Below are 25,419 nucleotides of genomic sequence, written 5' to 3'. Positions count from 1 at the left end.
AATTTATGCAGGTTTTATCTTGGAAAAATGCATTAAGTAAATTATTTAACAAAATTCATTCAATATAAAAATCAGGAGACGTGATTTGATTTCGAATGAGACAAAACTTTTTTTAGTGACCAAAGTATGATGATGAAAGCATCTATAGGGCCACCATATAGCCTTAAACAATGAAAAAAAACATACTGTATAGTAAAGCACTGACTGATATGACAAAATGTTAAACAATTTAAAGAAAGATAAGATCAGCATGTACAATTTATGTTGAAATAGAATACTATCTAGTATATAAAAAAAAATTGTTTAGCCATATAATTCATTTGTATTTCTCAGATACATTAAAAAGTAAATGTCCTTTCTGTTGTTTATGTTGCTATCTCACTGATGTACAACTCGTATATATATTTATATTGGATCACAGGTTTCGACAAAATTCACTCAAGCATATATTAGTTGTGGATACACTGCTCTTGTTGAATGTTACAGTGAATCAACATATTAGATTATATACATGTAAAAGGCATGACCAAAAACATAGACAATTTTTTTCAAAACAAGAATAATGTTACCAAATCTATTTTTTTTCCATTTATATACTTTGTTACAATTTTTATGTACACACATTATCCTATCTGATGAAAAAACATTGCAAGATTTTTCCAACCAATTTTGAACTGTTTTCAACTGGGAAACATGCATATCTTGACAGATATCTGTCCATGGAATTAATTTCCCTGAAATAAAGGTTAAACAAAAGTACATTCATATGGTCATATAATTTTCTATATTCAAAACCACAATTTAATTCATCTTTTACGATAATTTTATCATGAATTTGACATTATAAAAACAAGTGAGGACACACAATAATGTCACAAATATGTTTCAGCTACAAATACTTTAAATTTTTTAGCTAGATAAAAAGTGAAACATTTCAAAAAGATGAATAAGAACATCAGATTTTGTTTGATGTTCCCTATCATAAAGGCTCTTTTTCCATACTTTTCTTTACTTTTTTTGACCTACAAAAACTAAATGAATTCTAACCAAACATTATTAAATTTATGTAATTATTGATGATTCCTATATAAGGGTTGTTTTCAATTTCCTCAATGTGGGATTGGGGAGATGGAGAAACTGTTTTTCTTGAAGGCTGTTTCAGAATTTATGCATTTAAGAGGATTTGAGGCACTTCCTTTAAAACCCTTTCCACCCATAACTATATAAAAAAAACATTTATGTGAGTGGCTCCCATCCTCTAATACGATTTATTTTGGATTATCATTTAATGTATTTTACCTGTTCCTATTCCATATGGCAGATTCCATATAAGAAAGTGAAACAACTCCCATAAGCACGTTAGGCAAAAATCATAAGCAATGAACTTCTGTTTTTGAATACATGCTTTACTAATAAAGATAAAGACAATTTGACAAAAAAAAAAAATTATGAGCATCATCCTTTTTAAATAAACGAAGCCTTAAATATTATGTTTCTGACATAAGATTTGACAGACTTTATTGTTTCTGACATAAGATTTGACAGACTTTATTGTTTCTGACATAAGATTTGACAGACTTTATTTTTTCTGACATAAGATTTGACAGACTTTATTATTTCTGACATAAGATTTGACAGACTTTATTTTTTCTGACATAAGATTTGACAGACTTTATTATTTCTGACATAAGATTTGACAGACAAATTGAGTTTCTGACATAAGATTTTGACAGACTTGGTTCTGACATAAGATTTTTCATACATAAGATATTTTGACAGACAATATATATTTGTTTTTTTTGACTGACATTGGAAATCAAATCCTAGTTGAAATTCATTTTTAAAACTCCTGGAAAATACTGCAGCCTAACATTTAACAAGATTTCACTACAGGTCAAAGAACTTTAACTGTTAGCACATTCAAATGTTTCAGACATAAGAAAACAAGTTTGACAGATCTTATGTAGGAAACATATAAGTTAAAACTATTGCTTGAGTAAAGTTAAATGAAAGAATCAACATGTGTTTTTTCTTTTGCACAGCATGACTTACAGTTTTAACTGGCATATATTGGAACCTACAATGATTTTGAAAGTTTTTACAGCGATGTTCCTGACATAAGATTTATTGACAGACACTGAGCTATAAAGCAAGATATTTGAAAGTGAAAAAAATATATATCACAGATGTTTTTGACTAAAAAAAGTTACAAATTTGGGAACAGGGATGTTTGAATAACCAGACTACACTAGTAAATACCAGTATACAAGTGTCAACATAAAGCATTGCAACACATAAACATTGTGTAAAAAAATGGGAGTTAATTCTGTCAAAATTTTTGCATTTTTTCAACTTGTTTTAATCATTTCTACTTTAAACGGAAACAATCATATCCAAAAATTATTTTTATAATTTCTTCTAACATCATTATTCCTCAAAACATTCACAGATTATCTTTAAAATAACAGTAATTATTATTTTTATTTATTTATTCATTTTGACAGACATTTCAATTTCTTATATGGAATCTGCCGTATGCTTTCCACACTCTCAAGCACAATCTTCAAATTTGAAATTATGCAACTGTGATATTCCTGGTATTGATTTAATGCTGTTTTGAATAGGATCCAGGTCAATTACAGGAGTAACCACTTTAACTCTACAGTTGAAGTTCTTTTTCAAATCAATAGCCTGAAATCAAACAAATACATATATCAACCATATTGATTTAAATTACTAAAATATAGTGCCCTTTTTCGAAAAATAGGATAATCCATATATTTTAGACTCTCAAAGATTTTATGACTTATACCAAAGTAACTACAATAAGTGGATTTCTTCAAAAAGTCAAATTTAAACTTGCCCAACCAAGATATCAAAATTGGAGATATAAATTGGTGAAAGCACTTTCAAGTCTAAATAACATTCAAACCTGATTTAGGACGGGCAAATGCAACAAATTCAGATTATAATTTGAAATGTTAAATATCAATTTATTAATGATTGTGTTGAAACCTATTCCAAAAATTAAAAAGAAACCTCAAATTTCTTATTTCTACATTACCAAGAACCATCACTCAGGAATAACAAACATTAAAAATACTTCAAATTAAAAATCTGCTTGTGCCAAAAGGTCTGTAACAAAATTTACAAGTATCAAATAATTTCTCAATGGCTTTATAATGCTCAAATTATTGAATGTGAATCAATTTGCTGATGTACAAATTTAGGTAATGAAAAAGTTAAAACTGAATGACACCTATGCCTTTTCTGTGAGGATAGATTAAATTTAACAATAATCATTTTAAGAAATTTTGGAAGAATTTTATTAGAATTGTTAAACTTCTATCAATGTTGCAATATAATATTTGACCACAACTCTGTAATACAAACCTTTTTCATCTGTTCTGCTGTTACTACATCATTTCCTTCATTCACATATCTCTTAATGATTGATTTTAAATGTGATGCTCTACGATCACAAGGTCCTGCAGAAACAAAAGTAAAAACATAATGAGCAATTTCAGGACTGACATTGATTAGTTAAAGTAAAACATTCGTATTGGTGAATATTGTCATTATTTTGATGCATGTATTAGCTTACTTTATGGTATGGACTTTTGCTCATTCTTGATGGCCATACAGAGATCTTAATTAGAAAGTTGTCTCATTGACAATTGTACTAGATCTCCCCATTTTTATACATACAAAACATTGTCTAATCATCATGTTGGCAGCTGTCTGTTCTTTTTTATCAAGATTGTTTGTAATACTTTTGCAGTCATGGTGATTAATTCCGGCCAATTTCCATTACATCAAGGATTATTGAGTCTGTCATAACAATTTCACTCATTTTCAATTTTCACAGCTTAATAATGCTAAAAGCAAAAAGAATAATACCTTTTCCATCTTGTGCTTCACAAAAGTTGTAGGTTTTAATTGTCCCTTTCAAGGTTTGGTGTAAGGCAGCTATGGTAGTGGTACTTTTGTAGCAGCCTGCATTATCAGAAAACAAATGTACATTTGAAAGACCATGGTTCATTTGAATTAAATCTTGGACAACATCAGAAATGATGGAAGATGTCACCGATGAATCCTGAGCAACAGTTGAAGAGAACAAATGTACATGAGTGATAGACTGGTACGTGTCAGATGATCCTTTCATCAGTGAAACACTAATATGCCAGTTTATGCCTCGTTTTGCCAACCAATCTGTTTGCCTTCTCTGAATTTGCGGGGCAAGAACTTCATGGCCCAGTCTGTCGTTATCATAACATCTTTTTTTTCTTTGATGATTTCAAGAGTATTCCTCCTTGCCTCTTTCTGATTTCTTGAGTGTAATATATGTCCTTTCCATTCTTTAATATCATCAACTGCTTTTTCTACCTGTGTCAATGAAAATAAAGATGATTATATTTCACAAATAAAGCTGTAACTAGATGTAACTGATACTCTCACTATCTGAATAAACAGCTGCGCCATGAGCGCATGATACGCCCGTCGCTTTTGTATTGTACTTATATGTAATATAAGTACTGTTTATACAAACAGCCATTCCAGCTTACACTTAATAATTAATGTGATAATAAAGATGCTGACTTTCTGGATACATTTAATTAACATACACAGACCACTTGTTATATCTTGTGGTTAATTCCCCCGGCATTTGACACTTTGAAGTTACAACTGGAATCTCACTAGGAGGCACACTAATCCTTTCTTAATCAGATACATGTCATAAATAATCTCTGTTGGTGAGGAAATGCAGATTATGATACCAGATCTTATAAAAAATTAATTACACAACAAAAGTTTCATAACTGCTCAAAGCATTGACGGAAACTGAAAAATCCCCCCTTTTTAGCTCACCTGGCCCGAAGGGCCAAGTGAGCTTTTCTCATCACTTGGCGTCCGTCGTCCGTCGTTCGGCGTCGTCCGGCGTCGTCCGTCGTCGGCATTAACTTTTTACATTTTGAACTTCTTCTAGAAAACCACTGAATGGAATGAAACCAAACATGGCATGAATGTTCCTTATGAGGTGCTGACCAAGTGTTGTTACTTTGTAGCCGATCCATCATCCAAGATGGCCGCCAGCGGGGGACTTAGTTTAACATAGGACCCTATGGGAAATGCATACAAATGACTTCTTTTAGAGAACCACTAAATGAAATAAAACCAAACATGGCATGAATGTTCCTTATGAGGTGCTGACCATGTGTTGTTACTTTGGAGCCGATCCATCATCCAAGATGGCCGCCATCAGGGAACTTAGTTTAACATAGGACCCTATGGGAAATACATACAAATGTCTTCTTTTAGAGTACCACTGAATGGAATGAAACCAAACATGGCATGAATGTTTTATTATGAGGTGCTGACCAAGTGTTGTTACTTTGTAGCTGATCCATCATCCAAGATGGCCGCCAGCGGGGGACTTAGTTTAACATAGGACCCTATGGGAAATACATAAAAATGTCTTCTTTTAGAGAACCACTGAATGGAATGGAACCAAACATGACATGAATGTTCCTTATGAGATGCTGACCAAGTGTTGTTACTTTGCAGTCGGTCCATCATCCAAGATGGCCGCCAGCGGGGGACTTAGTTTAACATAGGACCCTATGGGAAATACATACAAATGTCTTCTTTTAGAGAACCACTGAATGGAATGAAACCAAACATGGCATGAATGTTCCTTATGAGGTGCTGACCAAGTGTTGTTACTTTGTAGCCAATCCATCATCCAAGATGGCCGCCAGCGGGGGACTTAGTTTAACATAGGACCCTATGGGAAATACATACAAATGTCTTCCTTTAGAGAACCACTGAATGGAATGAGACCAAACATGGCATGAATGTTCCTTATGAGGTGCTGACCAAGTGTTGTTACTTTGCAGTCGGTCCATCATCCAAGATGGCCGACAGCAGGGGACTTAGTTTAACAAAGGACCTATGGGAAATACATACAAATGTCTTCTTTTAGAGAACCACTGAATGGAATGAAACCAAACATGGCACGAATCTTCCTTATGAGATGCTGACCAAGTGTTGTTACTTTGTAGCCGATCCATCATCCAAGATGGCCGCCAGCGGGGGACTTAGTTTTACATAGGACCCTTTGGGAAATACATAAAAATGTCTTCTTTTAGAGAACCAATAAATGGAATGGAACCAAACATGACATGAATGTTCCTTATGAGATGCTGACCAAGTGTTGTTACTTTGCAGTCGGTCCATCATCCAAGATGGCCGCCAGCGGGGGACTTAGTTTAACATAGGACCCTATGGGAAATACATACAAATGTCTTCTTTTAGAGAACCACTGAATGGAATGAAACCAAACATGGCATGAATGTTCCTTATGAGGTGCTGACCAAGTGTTGTTACTTTGTAGCCAATCCATCATCCAAGATGGCCGCCAGCGGGGGACTTAGTTTAACATAGGACCCTATGGGAAATACATACAAATGTCTTCTTTTAGAGAACCACTGAATGGAATGAGACCAAACATGGCATGAATGTTCCTTATGAGGTGCTGACCAAGTGTTGTTACTTTGCAGTCGGTCCATCATCCAAGATGGCCGACAGCAGGGGACTTAGTTTAACAAAGGACCTATGGGAAATACATACAAATGTCTTCTTTTAGAGAACCACTGAATGGAATGAAACCAAACATGGCACGAATCTTCCTTATGAGATGCTGACCAAGTGTTGTTATTTTGCAGCGGATCCATCATCCAAGATGGCCGACAGCGGGGGACTTAGTTTAACATAGGACCCTATGGGAAATACATACAATTGTCTTCTTTTAGAGAACCACTGAATGGAATTGAACCAAACATGGCATGAATGTTCCTTATGAGTTGCTGATCAAGTGTTGTTACTTTGCAGTCGATCCATCATCCAAGATGGCCGCTAGGGGGGGAGGGGACTTAGTTTAACATAGGACCCTATGGGAAATACATACAAATGTCTTCTTTTAGAGTACCACTGAATGGAATGAAACCAAACATGGCATGAATGTTCCTTATGAAGTGCTGACCAAGTGTTGCTACTTTGTTGCCGATTTACTGTTCAAGATGGCCACCAGGATATTTTATTAAATAACGGGACCAATATTAATCAGAATTTGGCCTCAATCATTATTTGGGTATCTGTTATGATTTTTATCTATCTTTACATGATTTCTAAAACCAAAGTAGAGTCAGGTGAGCGACACAGGCTCTTGAGAGTCTCTAGTTTATGAATACAATCACATAACTCCAAATCTTAAAATCTAAACTTTATAAAAATCAAAAGGGAGCTTACGTCAGTAGATATAAACAATTCACCAAAGTTTCATGAAAACTGCTGAAAGCATTTTTGAGTTATTGTCCAAAAACTGGAAACCCCCCTTTTTTTAATGAATAAAACCCCATAACTCAGAAACGTAAAATCTAAAATTTATAAAAATCGAAAAGGAGCTCATGGCAATATATATAAACAATTCACCAAAGTTTCTTGCAAATTGGTGAAGGTGTTTTTTGAGTTATTGTTCGAAAACTGGAAAATCCCCCTTTTAATAAAAAAAAACCAAAACTCGGAAACTTAAAATCTTAAATTTATAAAAAACGAAAGGGAGCTCACGTCAATAGATATAGACAATTCACCAAAATTTCTTGCGAATTGGTTGAAGCGTTTTTGAGTTATTGTCCGACATGTTGACAGACGGACGGACAGAGGTAATCCATAATAAGTTCCGTAAACGCGAGTATAAAAATGTAAGAATAGTTATAAATTTTGATCTTACACTTTGTGTCAGGAATATCAAAGAAAAGGTTTATTGAAAACAAAACTATAACTTGAGAGGACACTGTACTCGACTTCAGTCTAGGTTTTACTTAGTTTGGTTTATTGCTGTCAAATTTTAGGATTTAATTAATAGGTAAAAAAGGCTACAATTTTAAGTTTGAACTAAATTCATATACTAGAAGTAGCCCTTAAAAAATAATATAACCTTTTCAAATCAACTTTGATTCTGATAAAACTCTACAGGTATCACAATTAAACATTGATCCTACAAAATGGCACATTATTTGATAGTTTGGTTTCTTGCTGTCAAAGTTGAGCATTTAATTAATATGTGAAAAAAGGCTAAAGTTGTCAGTTCTGACTATAAAATTCAGATGGTCACCTTTAACAATGTCGATTCATTTTTCAAATCAACTTAGATTTGCATAATATTCTACAGCTATCTTAATTATATATTGATATTGATCATGTATCTGATTTTAGTCTGAACTGAAAGGTCTAGAATTTTTTTTTACCTTAAACATAACTGAATCTGTGTGATCCCATTCTTTGTTGTTGACTTTAACTAGAACATCATCCATAAGAGATTCTAATGAAATACATTGAGTACAACAAAGTGTATGTTCATGTTTACAGTCATTCCTGAAATTACTGTCTGTATCACTCAGTGCATATGATCTGCAATGGTCTGCAATTTGAGCCATGTCTCTTACATGTACCTGAAGAAAATCAAAGTTATGAAGATCACTCATGAACAGATTAGATATAAAAGGAGTAATATTGAGAATGGAAATGGGAAATATGTCAAAGAGACAACAACCCAACCAAAGAGCAGAAACAATCAATATTTGAACTTTGATGTCAAAGTCTAATTTCAATTCTAATGCAACATCATTTGTAATGTTCATTTTAAAGTGGATAATGCCACTCATATTCATGGCATCAATCAAGCGCAAACGACGTATGGCAGATTTTAAATGTATTCTTTAACATTGTTTTGTATCCGTTTCATTGGAATGGAGATAACAATATTGTATTTTAAGCTCAAACGGCATCAATTGGTGATTTGATGGTCGCAAATACTGGTTTACTGGCTACAATAAGGAGTTGCCAGTAAACTAAATTTACCACCATCAAATTAAGGAATAACAGTACTGTAGTTGAAGAGCTGCCACCGTCAATTGCTGATTTGACGGTCACAAATGCAGTTTTACTGGCGAGGCGTAGCGGAGACAGTAAAACAGAAATTTGCAACCGTCAAATCCAAATTGACAGTGGAAACTCTTCAACTACAGTACTGTTATTCCTACTCTAATGCATTACAAAAAGAAATAATACGTTAGAGCTAGAAAAAATGTATAAATTTAAATCAAATAAAATTCTGCGAAACTTCATACATGATTTTGGGGCAAAGACATTATGGCTAAACGTGACGTCATACAAATGAAAACTTACAAACTGAAGGTTATTACGTTACCTCTACGATTCAAATTTGGATAAAATCACATCAAACAGGCGATTTTGAAGTAGGTGCTTTTTAATTTCCGATAATATTGTAGTAATCGAATATTTCTTGATCAAACCAATTCAAAATGGCAGGTCCCTCCTTAGTTACAACTGGTCAACTGTGGATTTCACCAGCCCAGTAGTCAGCACTTCTGTGTTGACTTGCGTTATCATTGATATGTTCATAATTATAAATTAACTGTTTACAAAAATTTGAATTTTTGAAATACTAAGGCTTTTCTACCTCAGGAATAGATTACCTTAGCTGTATTTGGCAAAACTTTTAGGAATTTTTGGTCCTCAATGCTCTTCAACTTTGTACTTTATTTGGCCTTTTTAACATTTTTTGATTGGAGCGTCACTGATGAGTCTTTTGTAGATGAAACGTGGGTCTGGCGCATTTATAAAATTTCAATCCTGGTATCTATGATGAGTTTATTTGACGGTAACTTTTAGCCAATGAAAAAATTGTTACATAAAAATTGCATTAGAATCACCAATTGACGACGTCTGAGCTTAAAATACAATACAGTTATCTCCTTAAGGTCAACTTGAACGTGAAACATTAATGACACATATATCAAAAGTCTATGTCAATTGTGGGGCATAAAAAAAGTTGCAGAAACAAAAATGTTCAAAATTTCCTCAAGTCCATTATTTTTACCTGGGCTCAAAGATTAAGGTCATATGAAAATTTTGTCAAAGGTGAAATGTATTATATAAGTATAAAATACCTTATAATCTGACTTTAAGTATCTTTTAACTTCAAGAAAATCAGCCTTCATCTTTTTGATATCCTCATCTTCACAATCAAATCCTTCCAAAATTTCTTCCATATCTCTAAAAGCTCTTCCACCTTCAGCCACATAATAGTCCAACCCTTCCACACTATGTCTAACAGAAGCGGCACACTCTTTGAGAATCTTATACATTGTACTTGTGCCTGAAATAAACAATTCTATATTATTATTCAGAATTTTGAACATGTTATTTAAGCAGTCATTAAAAAATGTATGCTTATCATGTTAATGAATTAAGAATAAGAACCCTGCTTTGTAGTATCCCACATGCGGAGCCGGATTTTTAACGTGCTAGTTCACAAGGTAACAGTCCGCAGTAAACCTTGTCACCTTACCCAGACACATTATTCTGACTATGAGCTGACCAGCCTTTGTTCTTACTCCTTAATGCCACATGTTTAGCAGAGAAGCAGCAAATACCAATTCTAAAATGTTTGGTTTGACCCTGCAGGGGTTCTAACCAACTTGGCAATAATAAATAATTTCTCATAATTTCAAAGCAAAGAGGATATGGTTCTGGTAAAATAAAGAATGTATCATGGTTAAGAACTTGAAAATTCCTGCTGTAGATGAGTTACATGGGTGCATAATATATTGAATCAGAGGAAGTATGTCACTGGTTACTGTGTAGTGAATCTTTAAAAAAATGTAACCACCTTGAGGAGTTGTTTATTGATTGTTAGTGTTACAGTTGATAGAAATGTACACATAACATGTATATCAGTACAAGAGGTTTGTTTTCATTGTTGAAAGCCATACAGTTACACAAATATACCAGTCCTATAGTTGCTTGTAAACTTTAACATCACTTATTCTGTATTCAAGAGTTGTCTTATTGGCAATCAGACCACATCTTCTTATTTTCATAAAAAGAATTTTGTCATATGAATTACAAGCAATTGTAATAAGCTGCTTCGTTGAGCGCAGCTGGATACGCCCACAGAGGTCCAACCCTGAACAGTTGGGGCAAAAATGGACACAATATTCAAGCTTGATACAAGTCTGAATTTGGATTGTAATTAAATATTTGATATATTATAGGTTTCTGAATAAATGTAGTCAAAGAACTTGAAATTAGTTATATGAAGGATTTCTTGCTGTTGTGCAATACACTGTGCTGTAGCGTAATACTTAGTGAATCTGTTGTCAGACTATAAACAAATAAAATCTTATAACATGGAAAAATAAAATCTTATAACTTGGAAAAATAAAATCTTATAACTCGGAAACATAAAAATCAAAATGGAGCTTACAAAAGTAGATATAAACAATTTACCAAAGTTTCATAAAAAATGCTGAAAGCATTTTTGAGTTATTGTCCGAAAACTGGAAAATTCCCCTTTTTGTAATGAATAAAACCCCATAAACCGAAAACGTATAGTTTGAAATTTATAAAAATCAAAAGGGACCTCATGTCGATAGAAATAAACAATTCAACAAAGTTTCTTGCAAATTGGTGAAATTGTTTTTGAGTTATTGTTTGAAAACTGGAAAATCCCCCCTTTTTTAATGCATAAAACCCCAAAACTCGGAAACGGTAAATCAGCAATTTATAAAAAACGAAAGGGAGCTCACGTCAAAAGATATGAACAATTCACAAAAGTTTCTTGCAAATTGGTGAAATTTTTTTTGAGTTATTGTTCGAAAACTGGAAAATCCCCCCTTTTTAGCTCACCTGGCCCGAAGGGCCAAGTGAGCTTTTCTCATCACTTGGCGTCCGGCGTCCGTCGTCGTTGTCCGTCGTCGTTAGCTTTTTACAAAAATCTTCTCCTCTGAAACCACTGGGCCAAATTTAACCAAACTTGGCCACAATCATCATTAGGGTATCTAGTTTAAAAAATGTGTCCGAAGACGCCGCCAACCAACCAAGATGGCTGCCATGGCTAAAAAAAGAACATAGGGGTAAAATGTAGATTTTGGCTTATATCTCTGAAACCAAAGCATTTAGAGCAAATCTGACAGGCGGCAAAAATGTTCATCAGATTTAGATTTATCTGCCCTGAAATTTTCAGACGAATCCGACCCGTTGTTGGGTTGCTGCCCCTGAGTTAGTAATTTTTCAAAAATTTTGCAGTTTTTTGTTATTATCTTAGATATCATTATAATATCTTATATCTAATACTATTAATTATGGTTTTAACCTTATTTTACATGATTTCCAAAGCATCAGTAAATACAGGTGAGAGACACAGGCTCTTGAGAGCCTCTAGTTTAATGAATAAAACCCAAAAACTCAGAAACGGTAAATCTGAAATTTATAAAAAAAACAAAAGGGAGCACACGTCAATAGATATAAACAATTCACCAAAGTTTCATGCATATTGGTTAAAGCGTTTTTAAATTAATGTCCGACATGTTGACGACGGACGGACGGTCAACGGTATACCATAATATGTCCCGTAAACGGGCGTATAAAAACTAGGAATAATACAAGATTAATGTGGTTTCTATTTCATTGTTGAAGAACATAAAAAAACAAATTATATTAATGAAACATTGTGATTTTGGTAGTGCTTTATATTAAAAATGGCATGAAAGCAATCAATCAATCAAAACGAATATTTCCTAAAATTTTGATATAATTATTAGTAATTGGCATTTATTGGCATTGATCCTGAAAAACGGGGCTACGTCAGAGGGTGAACAGACACTCGCCGTGAAAACAATCTGATATGAAGACAAGCTTTTGTTTTTAAAATTCCAACATGAGGCATTTGCCTCAATGTAGTTACGTCCCTGTAATAAAAGTGGGGTAAATGTTCTTGAGACAATATAACTCAAGTTAAATGAAACCCATTTTCAGACATTTCAAGTACATTAATATTCATGATATTTATACATTGTATAATTAAAAGATTTGGGAAGTTTCCCCGAAAAAATTTGAAAAAACAATGTATTTTGGAAGAATCTGGTGCCATCTCATACTTTAGAATAGCATTTATAAAATGGCTTAAAAGACCTGGCAAGTTATTTATTTTCAATACATTATAAGTCAGTCAGGTTATTTATTTTCAAACTACCACAGACCAAACCATTCATTTTTGTTATTATCAAGGCTGAGTTATTTATTTTCAAAATTCTCCTGCCCCCCCCCCCCCCCCCCCCCCCCCCCCCCCCCACCAAATTTAGTCTTTTTGGTGTATTTTTATTCAAAAACTATGAAGATGTAACAATCTTTCATTTTGAATTTATTGAAGTATCAGACAAAGTCTATTGATAGAACATAAGATGAAAATATTCAAAGAAACACAATATATTCAAAATTAGTCCACAAAAATGCCATTTTCTGCCTTTTTGCATGGCAAAAACGGAAGGAAACTGTTGTAGTCAATTACCATGGCAACTGTCATTTTTTTCGATTAATTAGTTATGTTTTTTTTTATTTGGCGTAAATATCATCATATATGTGCAATATAAAGAAAATTGAAGAATATGCGTGGCCACATGATTTTGATGGTTACAGGGAACTGGTATTTAAAAAAAACAGACTGTTTTGTGATTTGCATGTGAACTTTAGTCAGGAAGCTATCTATAGTTTTCAAAACAGCATCTCAGAATGGAATATACAGTGGTTGCCTCCTATTTAGCATGTTGTAATGTTATAATCTATTGAAAGAGAGAGGGATGGGAGAAATGATTTCTCTAACAAAAATTATGCCCAATATTGAACAGAAGTTTCATTAAGAATCCATGTCAGTTTTTCTACATCTTATATAAAAAAATAGGTAAAACCATGCATCTGATATAACAATTTATCTAATCTTATAATTGTACCAAACAGGCATTTAGGTTCACTATTGCATTTCTTTTTTTAAAGAAAGCAACTTGTCTTAATATTCCAGACACCCAAGGGTGAACTTGAAACACTGAACACTTTAAATTTGCAAAACACTCATTTGCAAATCTGGCGCCGCACTTTCTTGGACCTGCAGTGTCATGTACATAACCAAAATGTGCGGAACGACATGGGATTTACTAAATACCAAGTTTGAAAGCTCTAGACTATAAAGTTTTTTTGCAATATGAATTTAAATAAAACTGGGATTTTATAATCCCATGGGTTTAAGCATAATCCCATTGGAATCTGCATTATCCGATGGGATTTTGAATAAAACCCATGTGATATTTTTCAGTCCCATGGGACAAAATAAAATCCCATGGGATTCAAATTATCATAGTAAATATACAGTAACATGTATGTTTAAAATGAATTCTGTTTGGTAGTAAACTAAAATATAAAATAGTTGATGAAATATCAGAAATGCAAGCCACTAAACTACAGTATAAAGTGTTGAAGGAGTCTATTGGAAGTCAATTTACTAAACTTAACTATTACTTATTTCTGATTTTTAAAACATTGCATATTAATATCTCCTTCCAAATATTTCTGTCAATAGCTACATTTGATCTTTTTTCAATTTACCAAGATGGCAAAACTATATGCTAAAACTTGAGTCAAGTTCATGTCTTAAAAATAAGTTTTAAAGGATTATTGATAGTTTTTGATAAATAACAAAGTAAAATGACTTTTTGACAGTTAGTTGCAATTTAATTTCAAAATTAAATGTTATGTATCAACAGATTTGTGAAAAGTCCGTTTAAAAATCCGTTAAATTTAAATAGTTTTTCAAACTAACAAGGTTGTAACTTTCTAAAATTTAGGTGTTAGAGCCATTTCATATGCCCTAGAGTGTTCCATCCTTACAGCTCTTCTATAAAAGCATGCAATGTAAATCTTTGATCAACTTGCTTGCTATGTTTGTTTGTTGGTAATATGTTGTCTTTCCTGTTATGCAGCATTGTTTGTTGGTAATATGTTGTCTTTCCTGTGATGCAGCATTGTTTATTGGTAATATGTTGTCTTTCCTGTGATGCAGCATTGTTTGTTGGTAATATGTAGTCCATCTTTTCATTGATTCTTCTCGTTGGGCTATTCAGCAAAGAACATTATTATAATTGTCGTTTTCATTATTTTTTCGTTTTTTTTTGGTATTTACAACATCAATTCAAAACAAGAACTGATCTGACTTTTGTCTTTGAATTCATTCTGCTCTTGTTTCTGTGTTTTCTTCCTTTCTTCCAAGTGATGCACTTCAAACTTTCTCAAAAAGAACCAAATAAAATTTTAATTTTGGATAATGAAAACAATTTTGCATGTAGCAACGACATATCATTTTCAATAACATACCATGCTAACCTACTAGTTATAATATATAAATGCTTATGCTTTTCATTCTAAATGGAAGAAATTTAACATAATGATTTTTTGACTTGAAAACGATAACTTGTTTTGATGGTATAATGGATAAGAAAAATCCTTCCATTAGTGTCACAACTATATATGAGGGTGATTACTTGGCACATTTTTATCACTTTATAGAAACCATTCATGGAGCATGTTTGTCTTTTGTTGCTATTTATCATGTTTTTTTTCTCTCTTATTGTTTTTACATTAATCAGGCCATTAGTTTTCTTGTTTGAAATGTTTTACAATTGTCATTTCTGAACCTTTTATAGCTTACTGTGCAGTTTGAGTTTTGTTCATTGTTGAAGGAAAAAAACAAACAGACAAACAATAGTACACAAAACACAACATAGAAAACTAAAGACTAAGCAACACGAACCCCACCAAAAACTAGGGGTGATCTCAGGTGCTCCGGAAGGATAAGAATGCTACACATGTGGCACCCGTCGTGTTGCCCTTGTTAGTATAAACCCGGTAAATAGTCTAATTCGGTAGGTCACATTCGTGAAAAGGGAACAGGATTGTAATAACGACATTAGGAACATATCTGCTATCATCTGTGAAACTGTTATTCCATATCGGTCAACCAACTCGTGATGGTGTCCGTAAAATTTACAAAGGGATGATTTCAACTTCACCATTTGGAACTCTTGGTTTAATAGCTTCCTTGTGAGCTGCAACCCTCTATCAAGGAAATCATGATAGGAAATACAAGCCCGGGAATTTCGTATCAATTTGGAGATATATACTCTGTATGCAGGCGCTGCGGGAATGTTGTTACATAGAAATGGAAAGTTCACAATTGGGAAGCTGAAATCATCTCTTTTGTCGTAAAGTTTTGTTTTCAACCGACCCTCATTGTCAATTTCTAGATGTAAGTCAAGATATGAGACAGATTTAACTCAGTGTATCTGTTGTATCCTTTATCTCTAGTTCGATGGGATGCGTTCAACATATTCACCAAATTTTGAAATATTTAGTGAGAGAACATCATCTATATAGCGGAAAGTAAAGTTAAAGGATACTGTTAACTTCTTTTCTTTCTTCCTAAGAAGTTCCTGTATGAAGTCAGCCTCATAAGAATAAAGGAACAAGTCGGCAAGAAGAGGGGCACAGTTGGTTCCCATGGGAATGCCGATAGTTTGTTGAAAACACGTCCTCCAAACGTAACAAATATGTTGTCAATCAAGAAATCAAGCATCTTGATAATGTCAGTTTCAGAGAACTTTTTGTATGAATTAGAGTGATTTTTTACAAAGTAAGATTTATCTATCCTCCCTAAGACAAGATACTTGTATCTACATTGGACATTCTTTTTTTATGAAACAAAGCAATACCAACTCTTTCGATTTGTCTTTTAGTTTGGAATGGGGAATACTTGTGTAAAGCGTAGAAAAGTCAAATGTTTTTATACTGTTGAAAGATGAGAGTCTTAAATTGTATGTACTCTAAAAGATTTTTTGAATTTTTTAGTATCCACATCTGACTCACATCATAATAGCCCAATGTGTACTTCAAGTTTTTAGCTTATAAATCTCTAACGAGAACACCTTATCATAAACACCAAAAGAAAATCTAAAACACTGAATTATGATACATTTTTTTCAAATTTTGGGTACTGACTAGCTATATCAAAGCATACATAAAGAAGGACATCGATTAACAAAACCCAAATGAATTGTGTTAATACCTCAAATTATATAGAAAATATTTGATTGGCTATTACGGAATAAAGTGTCATAGTTTAATTTCGATGTTTTTTCCCAAAAATGGCAGGAGTGGTGAATCACTCCGACATATTGAAGCCGCCATTGAACAACCCTATTAATTATTCCCCTGTGAAAAACCTTTTCAGCCCCTTGGTTTTTGCACTAGTTATCTCCCAAAAAAAATGACGTCATTTACGCCTGTAAACAAAATGGGAACGGCCAGCAGGTAAGAAGCCCACCAAGTGACAAGGTAAATGAAACAAAATTAAACAAGGCTTGAAAAATCATGGTTCAAACAACATGTCGGACATTAACTCGAAAGCGTTTTAACCAATTTGCATAAAACTTTGGTGAATTGTTCATATCTATTGATGTGAGCTCCCTTTAGAATTTTATAAATTTTACATTTTACATTTCTGAGTTATGGGGTTTTATATATATAGTAAATATTTGATTGGCTAATACAGAATTACGTGTTATGGTTTACTTTTCCAAAAATTTCTGAGTTATGGTGTTTTATTCATTAAAAAAAGGGGGATTTTCCAGTTTTCGGACAATAACTCAAGAATGCTTTCACCAACTTGCAAGAAATTGTGGTGAATTGTTTATATCTATTGACATGCGCTCCCTTTTGATTTTTATAAATTTTAGATTTTACGTTTCCGAGTTAATGTTTTATTCATAAAAAAGGGGGATCTTCCAGTTTTTCGCAAAAAACTCAAAAATGCTTTCAGCAGTTCTTATGGAACTTTGGTGAATTGTTTATATCTATTGATGTAAGCTCCCTTTAGAATTTTATAAATTTTACATTTTACATTTCTGAGTTATGGGGTTTTATATATATAGTAAATATTGGATTGGCTAATACAGAATTACGTGTTATAGTTTACTTTTCCAAAAATTTGCGGGAGGGGTGAATAACCCAACAAGTTTGTAGACTTTCAATTGACGGGGAATGAAGTTAAAATTTTGGCATGGTAGCCCACAGCTTAAATTTTGTAGTCCACATATATAGTCCAATACAAGAAAAGCAGAAATTTGAGTAGCCCACACCACATTTTAGGGGCCATTGGCGAGTGGGCCCCTGCTAATTTCAAACCCTGATTGAACAACCCTATTATTCCTCGGTGAATAATATTTTTGGCCCCTTGGTTTTTGCACGAGTTATCTCCCATAAAAAATGACGTCATTGACCCCTGTAAACAAAATGGCAAACGGCCAGCAGATAAGAAGCCCATTGAGTGACAAGGAAAACAAGATTAAAAACAAGATTTGGAAAATCATATGGTTCAGAGGATATCTCTTGTAAACGGTCCTTTTCAGGGCCATCAATATTTTAAAGGAAGAGTCTACCTTTGTTGTACCAGAAATTCTTAGACACAAAATAATGTTCTAACGTTATTGTTTTGAGAATCTTTTTTCTGAGTCTCTCCCGTAAATCAATATTTTAAACTAAATTGTTTGTTCGGTATAACAAAACAGTTATGGCCCATTGTGTTGGTGAATATCCAAAAAAATGTCAACCCGAGTAAGGAAGCTACCATTTGATTTTTAGGGGGGGGGCTAGGATGAAAAATTTGGTCTTGCATTTTTTTTAGTTGTAATCTGTGTCATGCCTTTTTATTTTTCACTCTATTCCATCCTCCCTTTATTTTTATTAGTTTATCCTGACTTATTTTACATAAAAATTAATTTTTAAATTGTCATCCTGCCTTTTTTTGCCAAGTCCTGTCCTACCTTTTGTTTCAAATTGCATCCTAGCCCCCCCCCCCCCCCCCCCCCCCCTTTCCCATATTCATGGTCTTATATTTTGTATAAAAAGGAAACTTTTGTTGATAATTGTGGATCAGATTGTTAAAATTTGGATATGTTTGGCTGCAAAGTTTGTCACTAGACAATGCAATTTTTGGTGTAAACGAAATAACTTTCATTATCATTCGAAGAAACAATAAATTATGAAACTGGATACCGGTAGTCCAAATAATTATAACGCCTTGCAAGGCAATTTTATTTTTTGCTTTGACGGCGTCACAGCCATAAAATAAAATATCCTTGCAAGACGTCATAATTATTTGAACTTTAGGTAGCAATACACAGTTAGTAGAAAAACTTAAAATTGACACTCATAATTTTTAACCACCCTCTTTCCCTTGCTTTCTAACAAATAAGGCTTTATGTTTGTGTTATGCATGTGCATATATATGGAATCAGCATCTTCCATAGATTTGATTTCCAATAGTTATAATGGTGAATTTGGTGTAACCATGGAAACAATCTGCATTTATTTGATACAAAATATTGCATAAAGGGGGGTAAAAATGTCCCAAAAGTCCCCAAAATTTGGTTCAAAGGAGAATTTCAATCCATTAAAGTGATACTTTTCCTGAAACCATAGACATTTATCTATCAAGAGGTCCAAAAAGAAAATCATATGCATTTCTGCTCATTTTTCCACAGATTGAATTGAAAAGTTTGAGGTTGAAAAACACTACAATAATTTCTGGATCTATGGGCGGTACGGATGTGAAAATACGGAGTGTCAAACAGAAAAATGGCCTATAAAACATGCAAAAACAATATGGATGTTCATATAAACCCACTTGGAAAGCTATATTATTCTTCAACCATCTAAAAATAAATTTTATTGTACAAAAACTTTCATATTTAAAAAATTCACCATGGCCAAAATGCGGAACTAAACTAACTGTGTATTGCTACCTTACACCGTGACTATTTGATAATATTTTGTAGATAACATAAAGATGATGCGCACAATATTGGTGTCTCTTTGGAAAATGCGGTAACATTGCCAATAGGACTGAATGTGGCATTAAACACCAAAAATTCAATCAACAAATCTGCTGTGTGTAAATGTTCAATTTTTGTGCGTATTAGATCTAATTTTTTTTTCCATCCGCGCAGGACGTAAAAAAAAAAAATGGCTGGAATATTGCTTTTTGTACTTGTTATTTAAAACAAAATTAACGAAAATAACCCCGTTTGAAATGGACGGCCTAAAAATGTCAAAGAAAATTTAGTGTAAACCGATACCCAGTTATATGTTGTAATTGAAAGCGATAAAACAAAAACAACTTAAAGTATAAAAAGTGCACCAAATGCATTTACTTTGCTAATAAAGTGTCTGTGGATCAAGCTTTTTTTTTATCCATCTGATGAGTAAAGCCTCTTTCAACTGATTTTTATAGTTCTTTCTTATGTTGTGCTGTTACACCACTGTCCCAGGTTAGGGGGAGGGTTGGGATCCTGCTAACATGTTTTACCCCGCCACATTCTGAATGTATGTGTCTGTCCCAAGTCAGGAGCCTGTAATTCAGTGGTTGTTGTTTGTTTATGTGTTACATATTTGTTTTTCGTTCATTATTTTGTACATAAATTAGGCCATTAGTTTTCTTGTTTAAATTGTTTTAAATTAGTCATTTAGGGGCCTTTTATAGCTGAATATGCAGTATGGGCTTTGCTCATTGTTGAAGGCTGTTGCGGACTGCAGGTAGTTACACTACACCAATACTGATTATCCAAAGTTTCCCCCATATACCCTCAATGGGAAAAAAACATATGGTGCACAATTTCACAACCCTCACAAGACATATCATTAGTTAGTTGGATTTATATCTATTCTGTTCTTTGAGAGGACTTAAGGATTGTAGATATATTACAAACAGATGGACGGACAGACCGACCAACATTATGAATATTATATATCCCCCAGCTATCAATAGCATGGGTATAATAAGTCTCTTTATAAAAGGATCAAATGGATTCAGCACAGCCAATAATTACAGGTCAAGCTAGCCCTACTGGCCTGTTAAATAATTTATTAAAAGAAGAACGCATAGGGGATATGGTTGAGTCACTACTGTGGATATGTGTATGAATCTTTCCAATGGAATAAGACATGTACAGAAAATTTATCAAATCACCAATTAATATATATATCTAATGACGACTTTGCTGGACCTCTAGTTCCTCAATAGTTTAAATTATTAAAGGTTTGATTAAAAATTGAAGGTTTGATTAAAAATTGGTCTTTTTTCTGTAGCACTGCATTCTATGTATATATCATGTAAAAATTCCATAGCCCTACTATTAAAACGTTTCAATGGCTAATAGAAACTGTAAAAGACCATCATTCTGCAATATTCAAATTTGTTGTCAAAACTGATTGTAGAGAAACCTTTGTGCTCATGACACATGTCTCAGCCTAGAGAAGTTTCACTATGTAGTTACTATTTTCTTTGTGGCATATACACCCTTGACTATGCATATATGATATTTTTCTAAGACGTGAGGTTTTTGTGTAAACCTTTATGCAATTTCACTCAGGACAAGCAAAGAATGATTCATCATCTGAAATATCATCAGCTATTACATTTGCTTTTGGAAAATATTCTGTTTCTGCTGTTTCATTATATCCTCCATGTAGTTTGTCTTTGTAATATAAGTGTAATTAACAGAGCATGGCACGAAAGATTTCTTCTTAATAAATGGCATTTGTACCTTCAAAAAAAAAAACCGCAACATATTATCATAACCTAGGCAAGTATTGAGAAATGCTAAAATAATAGTGTTCTAGCTCAAAGTTTTTTTTCTTCTCAAAAATGACCTGAGACATGTTGTTGTCTTAAACAGACTAGAAATTTTACTAACTTTGCTTTTTATTTTAGAACACTACAAAGGTTAGTACTAGTGGAGCCTGACAGGCTTTCCCTTCCTAAGTACCTGAGAACCTTCTCTCATTATTGTATTTTTATGGAGTTTTTTTATTGATAACTTCAATTCTTATAATTCTTATGCAATTCATTTGTAACAACAATGTTTATTGGTTGTCAAAATTTTTGGAGGTTAGATTCCACAGTCTTCCTGTCTTTAAACCAGCATTTTCAATTTCTGCTATTTTTTCTTTTTTTCTTTGAAGAAAAAAAATAACCACAATTTTTGCCTGAAAAACAGCTTTTTGTCAAAATTAATTTGTATCTTATGAAATATGAGTTTTTTTAATTTGTCTACTTTTTGCCTTTAATTTTTTTATGGGTTGGAAAAACCGGCAAAAATTCCCAAAAAGGGGGGGGGGGGGGGGGGTGGGGGGCTTTGGACACATGTATCATTGGTCTGCTCAAGACTTTTTTATTTTTGTTTGACAATTCTTTTATAATGTACAGTTTGACATGTGACTGCTTCCATTGGCAATTTGTTACAATTTCATGTGATCATTCATTACAACATGCAGGTATTTGATAAACCATATCAAATTCATGAACGTGTGCTAGTAAATTTCATTTAGCCAATGTCACAGTACTGACCTGGACCTGAAAATAACCAAAGATAAAAATAATAAAGAATTTGGTCCACCAAGACAATGCATACTGAATGGTGGCATCATTTTTACCAGTCTTGAGTTATGTCCCTTTATAACATAAAAATTGCTGAATTTTTCGTTTCAGTTCTCTTATCAAACTTTAGTTTTCTCAACCAAATGTTATGAAACTTATACACAATGCTTATAATCACCAAAGTTCAGAATACGAAGGGGGGAATTAAGTTTTTATTATTACATTGATCTTTTGATGTGGTCTTTTCATAGATTCATGACGAGGTCACGGTCAGATGAAATCCGCCAGACAGACATGTACACTTTACACCAAATATAGTGACCCTCTTGCTTATAGTACCTGAGAAACAGATAAAACCATGTAAACTTATTTAAGGATCTGGTCTTGCTGATCATTTTTGGTATATAAATTTATATCTATTATAGTTTTCAGGCTAATAGGCATAACGGAAAAAAATTGGTGTCATTTTCTCTATCTATAGTGGTTTTCAAGATAATAGACAAATTCTCCTTTATCCTTATGTTCTATATTAAACCCATGTTGCCCTTTTTGGTTGGCAGTTGGGGTCATCGGACACATTTTGTAAACTAGACACCATAGTGATTAATCAAATTTGGCCTAGAAGTTTCAGAGGTGAATATTTGTGTAAAAGATAATGGACGGTGACAAATGCCAAGTGAGGAGAAAAGCTCACTTGAACCTTTGGGACATGCGAGGTAAAAAATTAGAAAACTGACGTAGGAAACCTCTCGCACATAAACAAAAATAAATTCGGATACAAACTAAGCAATATATTTAATCGGGTTTCAAGTTTCGGGAATTTTGTCACAGGATAAAATTTAGGATATATATGTCCTATGTAAATATAAAGTGTCTTACAAAAAACCTAACTACTTGATGAAAAACACAGCACAAACTTATTTTTATGCCCCGCCTACGATAGTAGAGGGGCATTACGTTTTTCAGTCTATGCGTCCCTTCGTTTGTTCGTTCGTTCGTCCGTCCCGCTTCAGGTTAAAGTTTTTGGTCAATGTAGTTTTTGATGAAGTTGAAGTCCAATCAACTTGAAATTTAGTACACATATTCCCTATGGTATGATCTTTCTAATTGTAAATGCCAAATAAGAGTTTTGACCCCAATTTCACATGACGGTCCACTGAACATAGAAAATGAGTGGAGCATCCATGTATTATGAACACATTCTTGTTTGTTGACTAGTTTGAGTACTGCATTTTGTGAGCTGCCAGGTTAATAAGACAAAAAAATAATATAAAGATATTGAATTGATATTGTATAGTGTATAGTGTATATCTTTAGGTGTAATACCACCAAATCATAGCAAGTCACATCCGGTTGCATACAAAAATAGGTTGAAAAAAAATATTCCCTTAAACATTTCTGGGTCATTAACATATACCTTGGGTATTTCAAAGCACCATTATTTTTTTATTTGGGGTTTCTATAGAATATTTTGGAAACTTGAGTGGATTGATTCTCCAAAACACATTTTATAAGAAAATTTCCTTGAAATAGGACTTTACCATGAATATTAATTGACAGAACAAGCCATACTTAGAGTTTTGGGGAGCTTTTTCTCCTTATTTCTTGTATTCTGCTATACTAGAAAATTTTTCCTAAGAAATACTTTTATAAATATATAGTTTTAAGTAAATGAAATTATTTTTAAAGCAGTAACAACAAATTATTCACCAAAAGAGGAGCTTTTTATGTCCCTCTCTGGAACGCGGTGTAAATTTAAGTTTTATGTAAGGACTTATTGAAACCTCCTTGGAGACAGTAAACTTTTATACGGATAGTTCATTCAGCTTGAATACTTCAATTAATCATTTATTATAACATTTCTATCATAAATGAGTGAAAGTTACCAAAATTTTTATTTATTGGCCTAAAAAGTAGAAATTTTGAGGAAATGAGAGGTATGAATCGACCAAAAGAGACCTTATAAGGAAGACAAAGAGGTCCATTAGTAATATTTATCATCCTAAAGTCATCTTTTGTATCATGTTCAACTGTTTGTAGGCAGATGAGATAAATATTTGATCATTTATTGGTCCACACTATATTCCATCATGATGCAGCTTGGTTTGGATTTTTCAAAGAAAGCTGTAGATGTCGTCTTACATTATACTAGATTTTTCTCAAACTATTGAACTGATTATGACAGAACTTGACAGGAATGCTTGAAATAACCAGTATTACAAAAGAAAAAAGTCACATTCAGTTTATTTAACAAAAAAGTCTTCTTTAGGTGTAGTACCACCAAATCATAGTACGTCACATCCGGTTGCATATGAAAATAGGTCGAAAAAAATATTCCCTTGAATTTGACAGTTGTAGGTAATTGATCCTACATTTCATTGCAGTAAAACATTTCTGGGTCATAAACATATATCTTTGGTATTTCAAAGCACCATTATTTTTTTATTTGGGGTTTCTATAGAATATTTTGGAAACTTGAGGTTACATGGTTACTAAAGCTTGTACACAGGTTAAAAAAGTGAAAATTTAATTAATTAACTTCCAGTGTTGGTTATTTTTTTATATGCCATGAAATGTTATGTGAAATATTTTTTATAGTACTGGAAAGGATAAAACTTTACTCATGCCAAGTATTTCTTTATTTGAAACAGATAAATTCTGCACAATTTTTTGAAAAGTGCAAATTTAACGAAGACTAATATGGGAAAATCAATGGTGGTATTACACCTTTATATTATTTATATACACTATACAGTATATATAATACACTATACAATATCAATTCAATAACTCATACTATAAAAATAATCTCATCTTAACCTTATGTATTTCATTTTGAAAAACTAAATAACTACATTCCAATGATTCGTGGCTGACCAGGTAAAAACCCACTTTTAGGAACCTGAGTCCTTTTGTCAATGCCAGCTAAACTCTAGGGTAGGACCTTACTAGGGAATGAGAAAGACAAAAATTGATTTTGTGCATTAACTACAAATATAACACAACACAAACATAAT

General features: G+C 33.0%; 2 protein-coding genes and 2 long non-coding RNA genes across 53 annotated transcripts in view; 1 reads left to right on the top strand and 3 right to left on the bottom strand.

The window, feature by feature from the left end:
- The window catches only part of LOC127733268 (uncharacterized), a 193,470-nt gene that overhangs the window by 53,538 nt on the left and 114,513 nt on the right, over positions 1-25,419 (bottom strand). The gene's annotated exons all lie outside the window — the stretch shown is intronic.
- On the bottom strand, positions 2,538-4,165 carry LOC127733267 (uncharacterized). The gene is made up of 3 exons (XM_052242616.1): positions 3,901-4,165; positions 3,394-3,488; positions 2,538-2,691 (listed from the first exon to the last, which is right to left on the bottom strand). Exons 1-3 carry the CDS (start codon positions 4,163-4,165, stop codon positions 2,551-2,553), a joined length of 501 nt encoding a protein of 166 aa, XP_052098576.1. The 3' UTR covers positions 2,538-2,550.
- On the bottom strand, positions 4,189-11,246 carry LOC127733264 (uncharacterized). Its single transcript, XM_052242611.1, has 3 exons — positions 10,032-11,246; positions 8,307-8,510; positions 4,189-4,386 (listed from the first exon to the last, which is right to left on the bottom strand). Exons 1-3 carry the CDS (start codon positions 10,281-10,283, stop codon positions 4,189-4,191), a joined length of 654 nt encoding a protein of 217 aa, XP_052098571.1. The 5' UTR covers positions 10,284-11,246.
- On the top strand, positions 5,174-7,226 carry LOC127733274 (uncharacterized). Its single transcript, XR_007997057.1, has 3 exons — positions 5,174-5,204; positions 5,372-6,532; positions 6,698-7,226. It is a non-coding gene; the product is annotated as an uncharacterized LOC127733274 (long non-coding RNA).

The sequence above is a fragment of the Mytilus californianus genome, unplaced genomic scaffold, assembly GCF_021869535.1.
Source record: "Mytilus californianus isolate M0D057914Y unplaced genomic scaffold, xbMytCali1.0.p SCAF_3, whole genome shotgun sequence".
NCBI classification, from domain to species: domain Eukaryota; kingdom Metazoa; phylum Mollusca; class Bivalvia; order Mytilida; family Mytilidae; genus Mytilus; species Mytilus californianus.
Note: the sequence above shows the minus strand (reverse complement) of the source record. Positions and strands in the feature narration are given on the sequence as shown.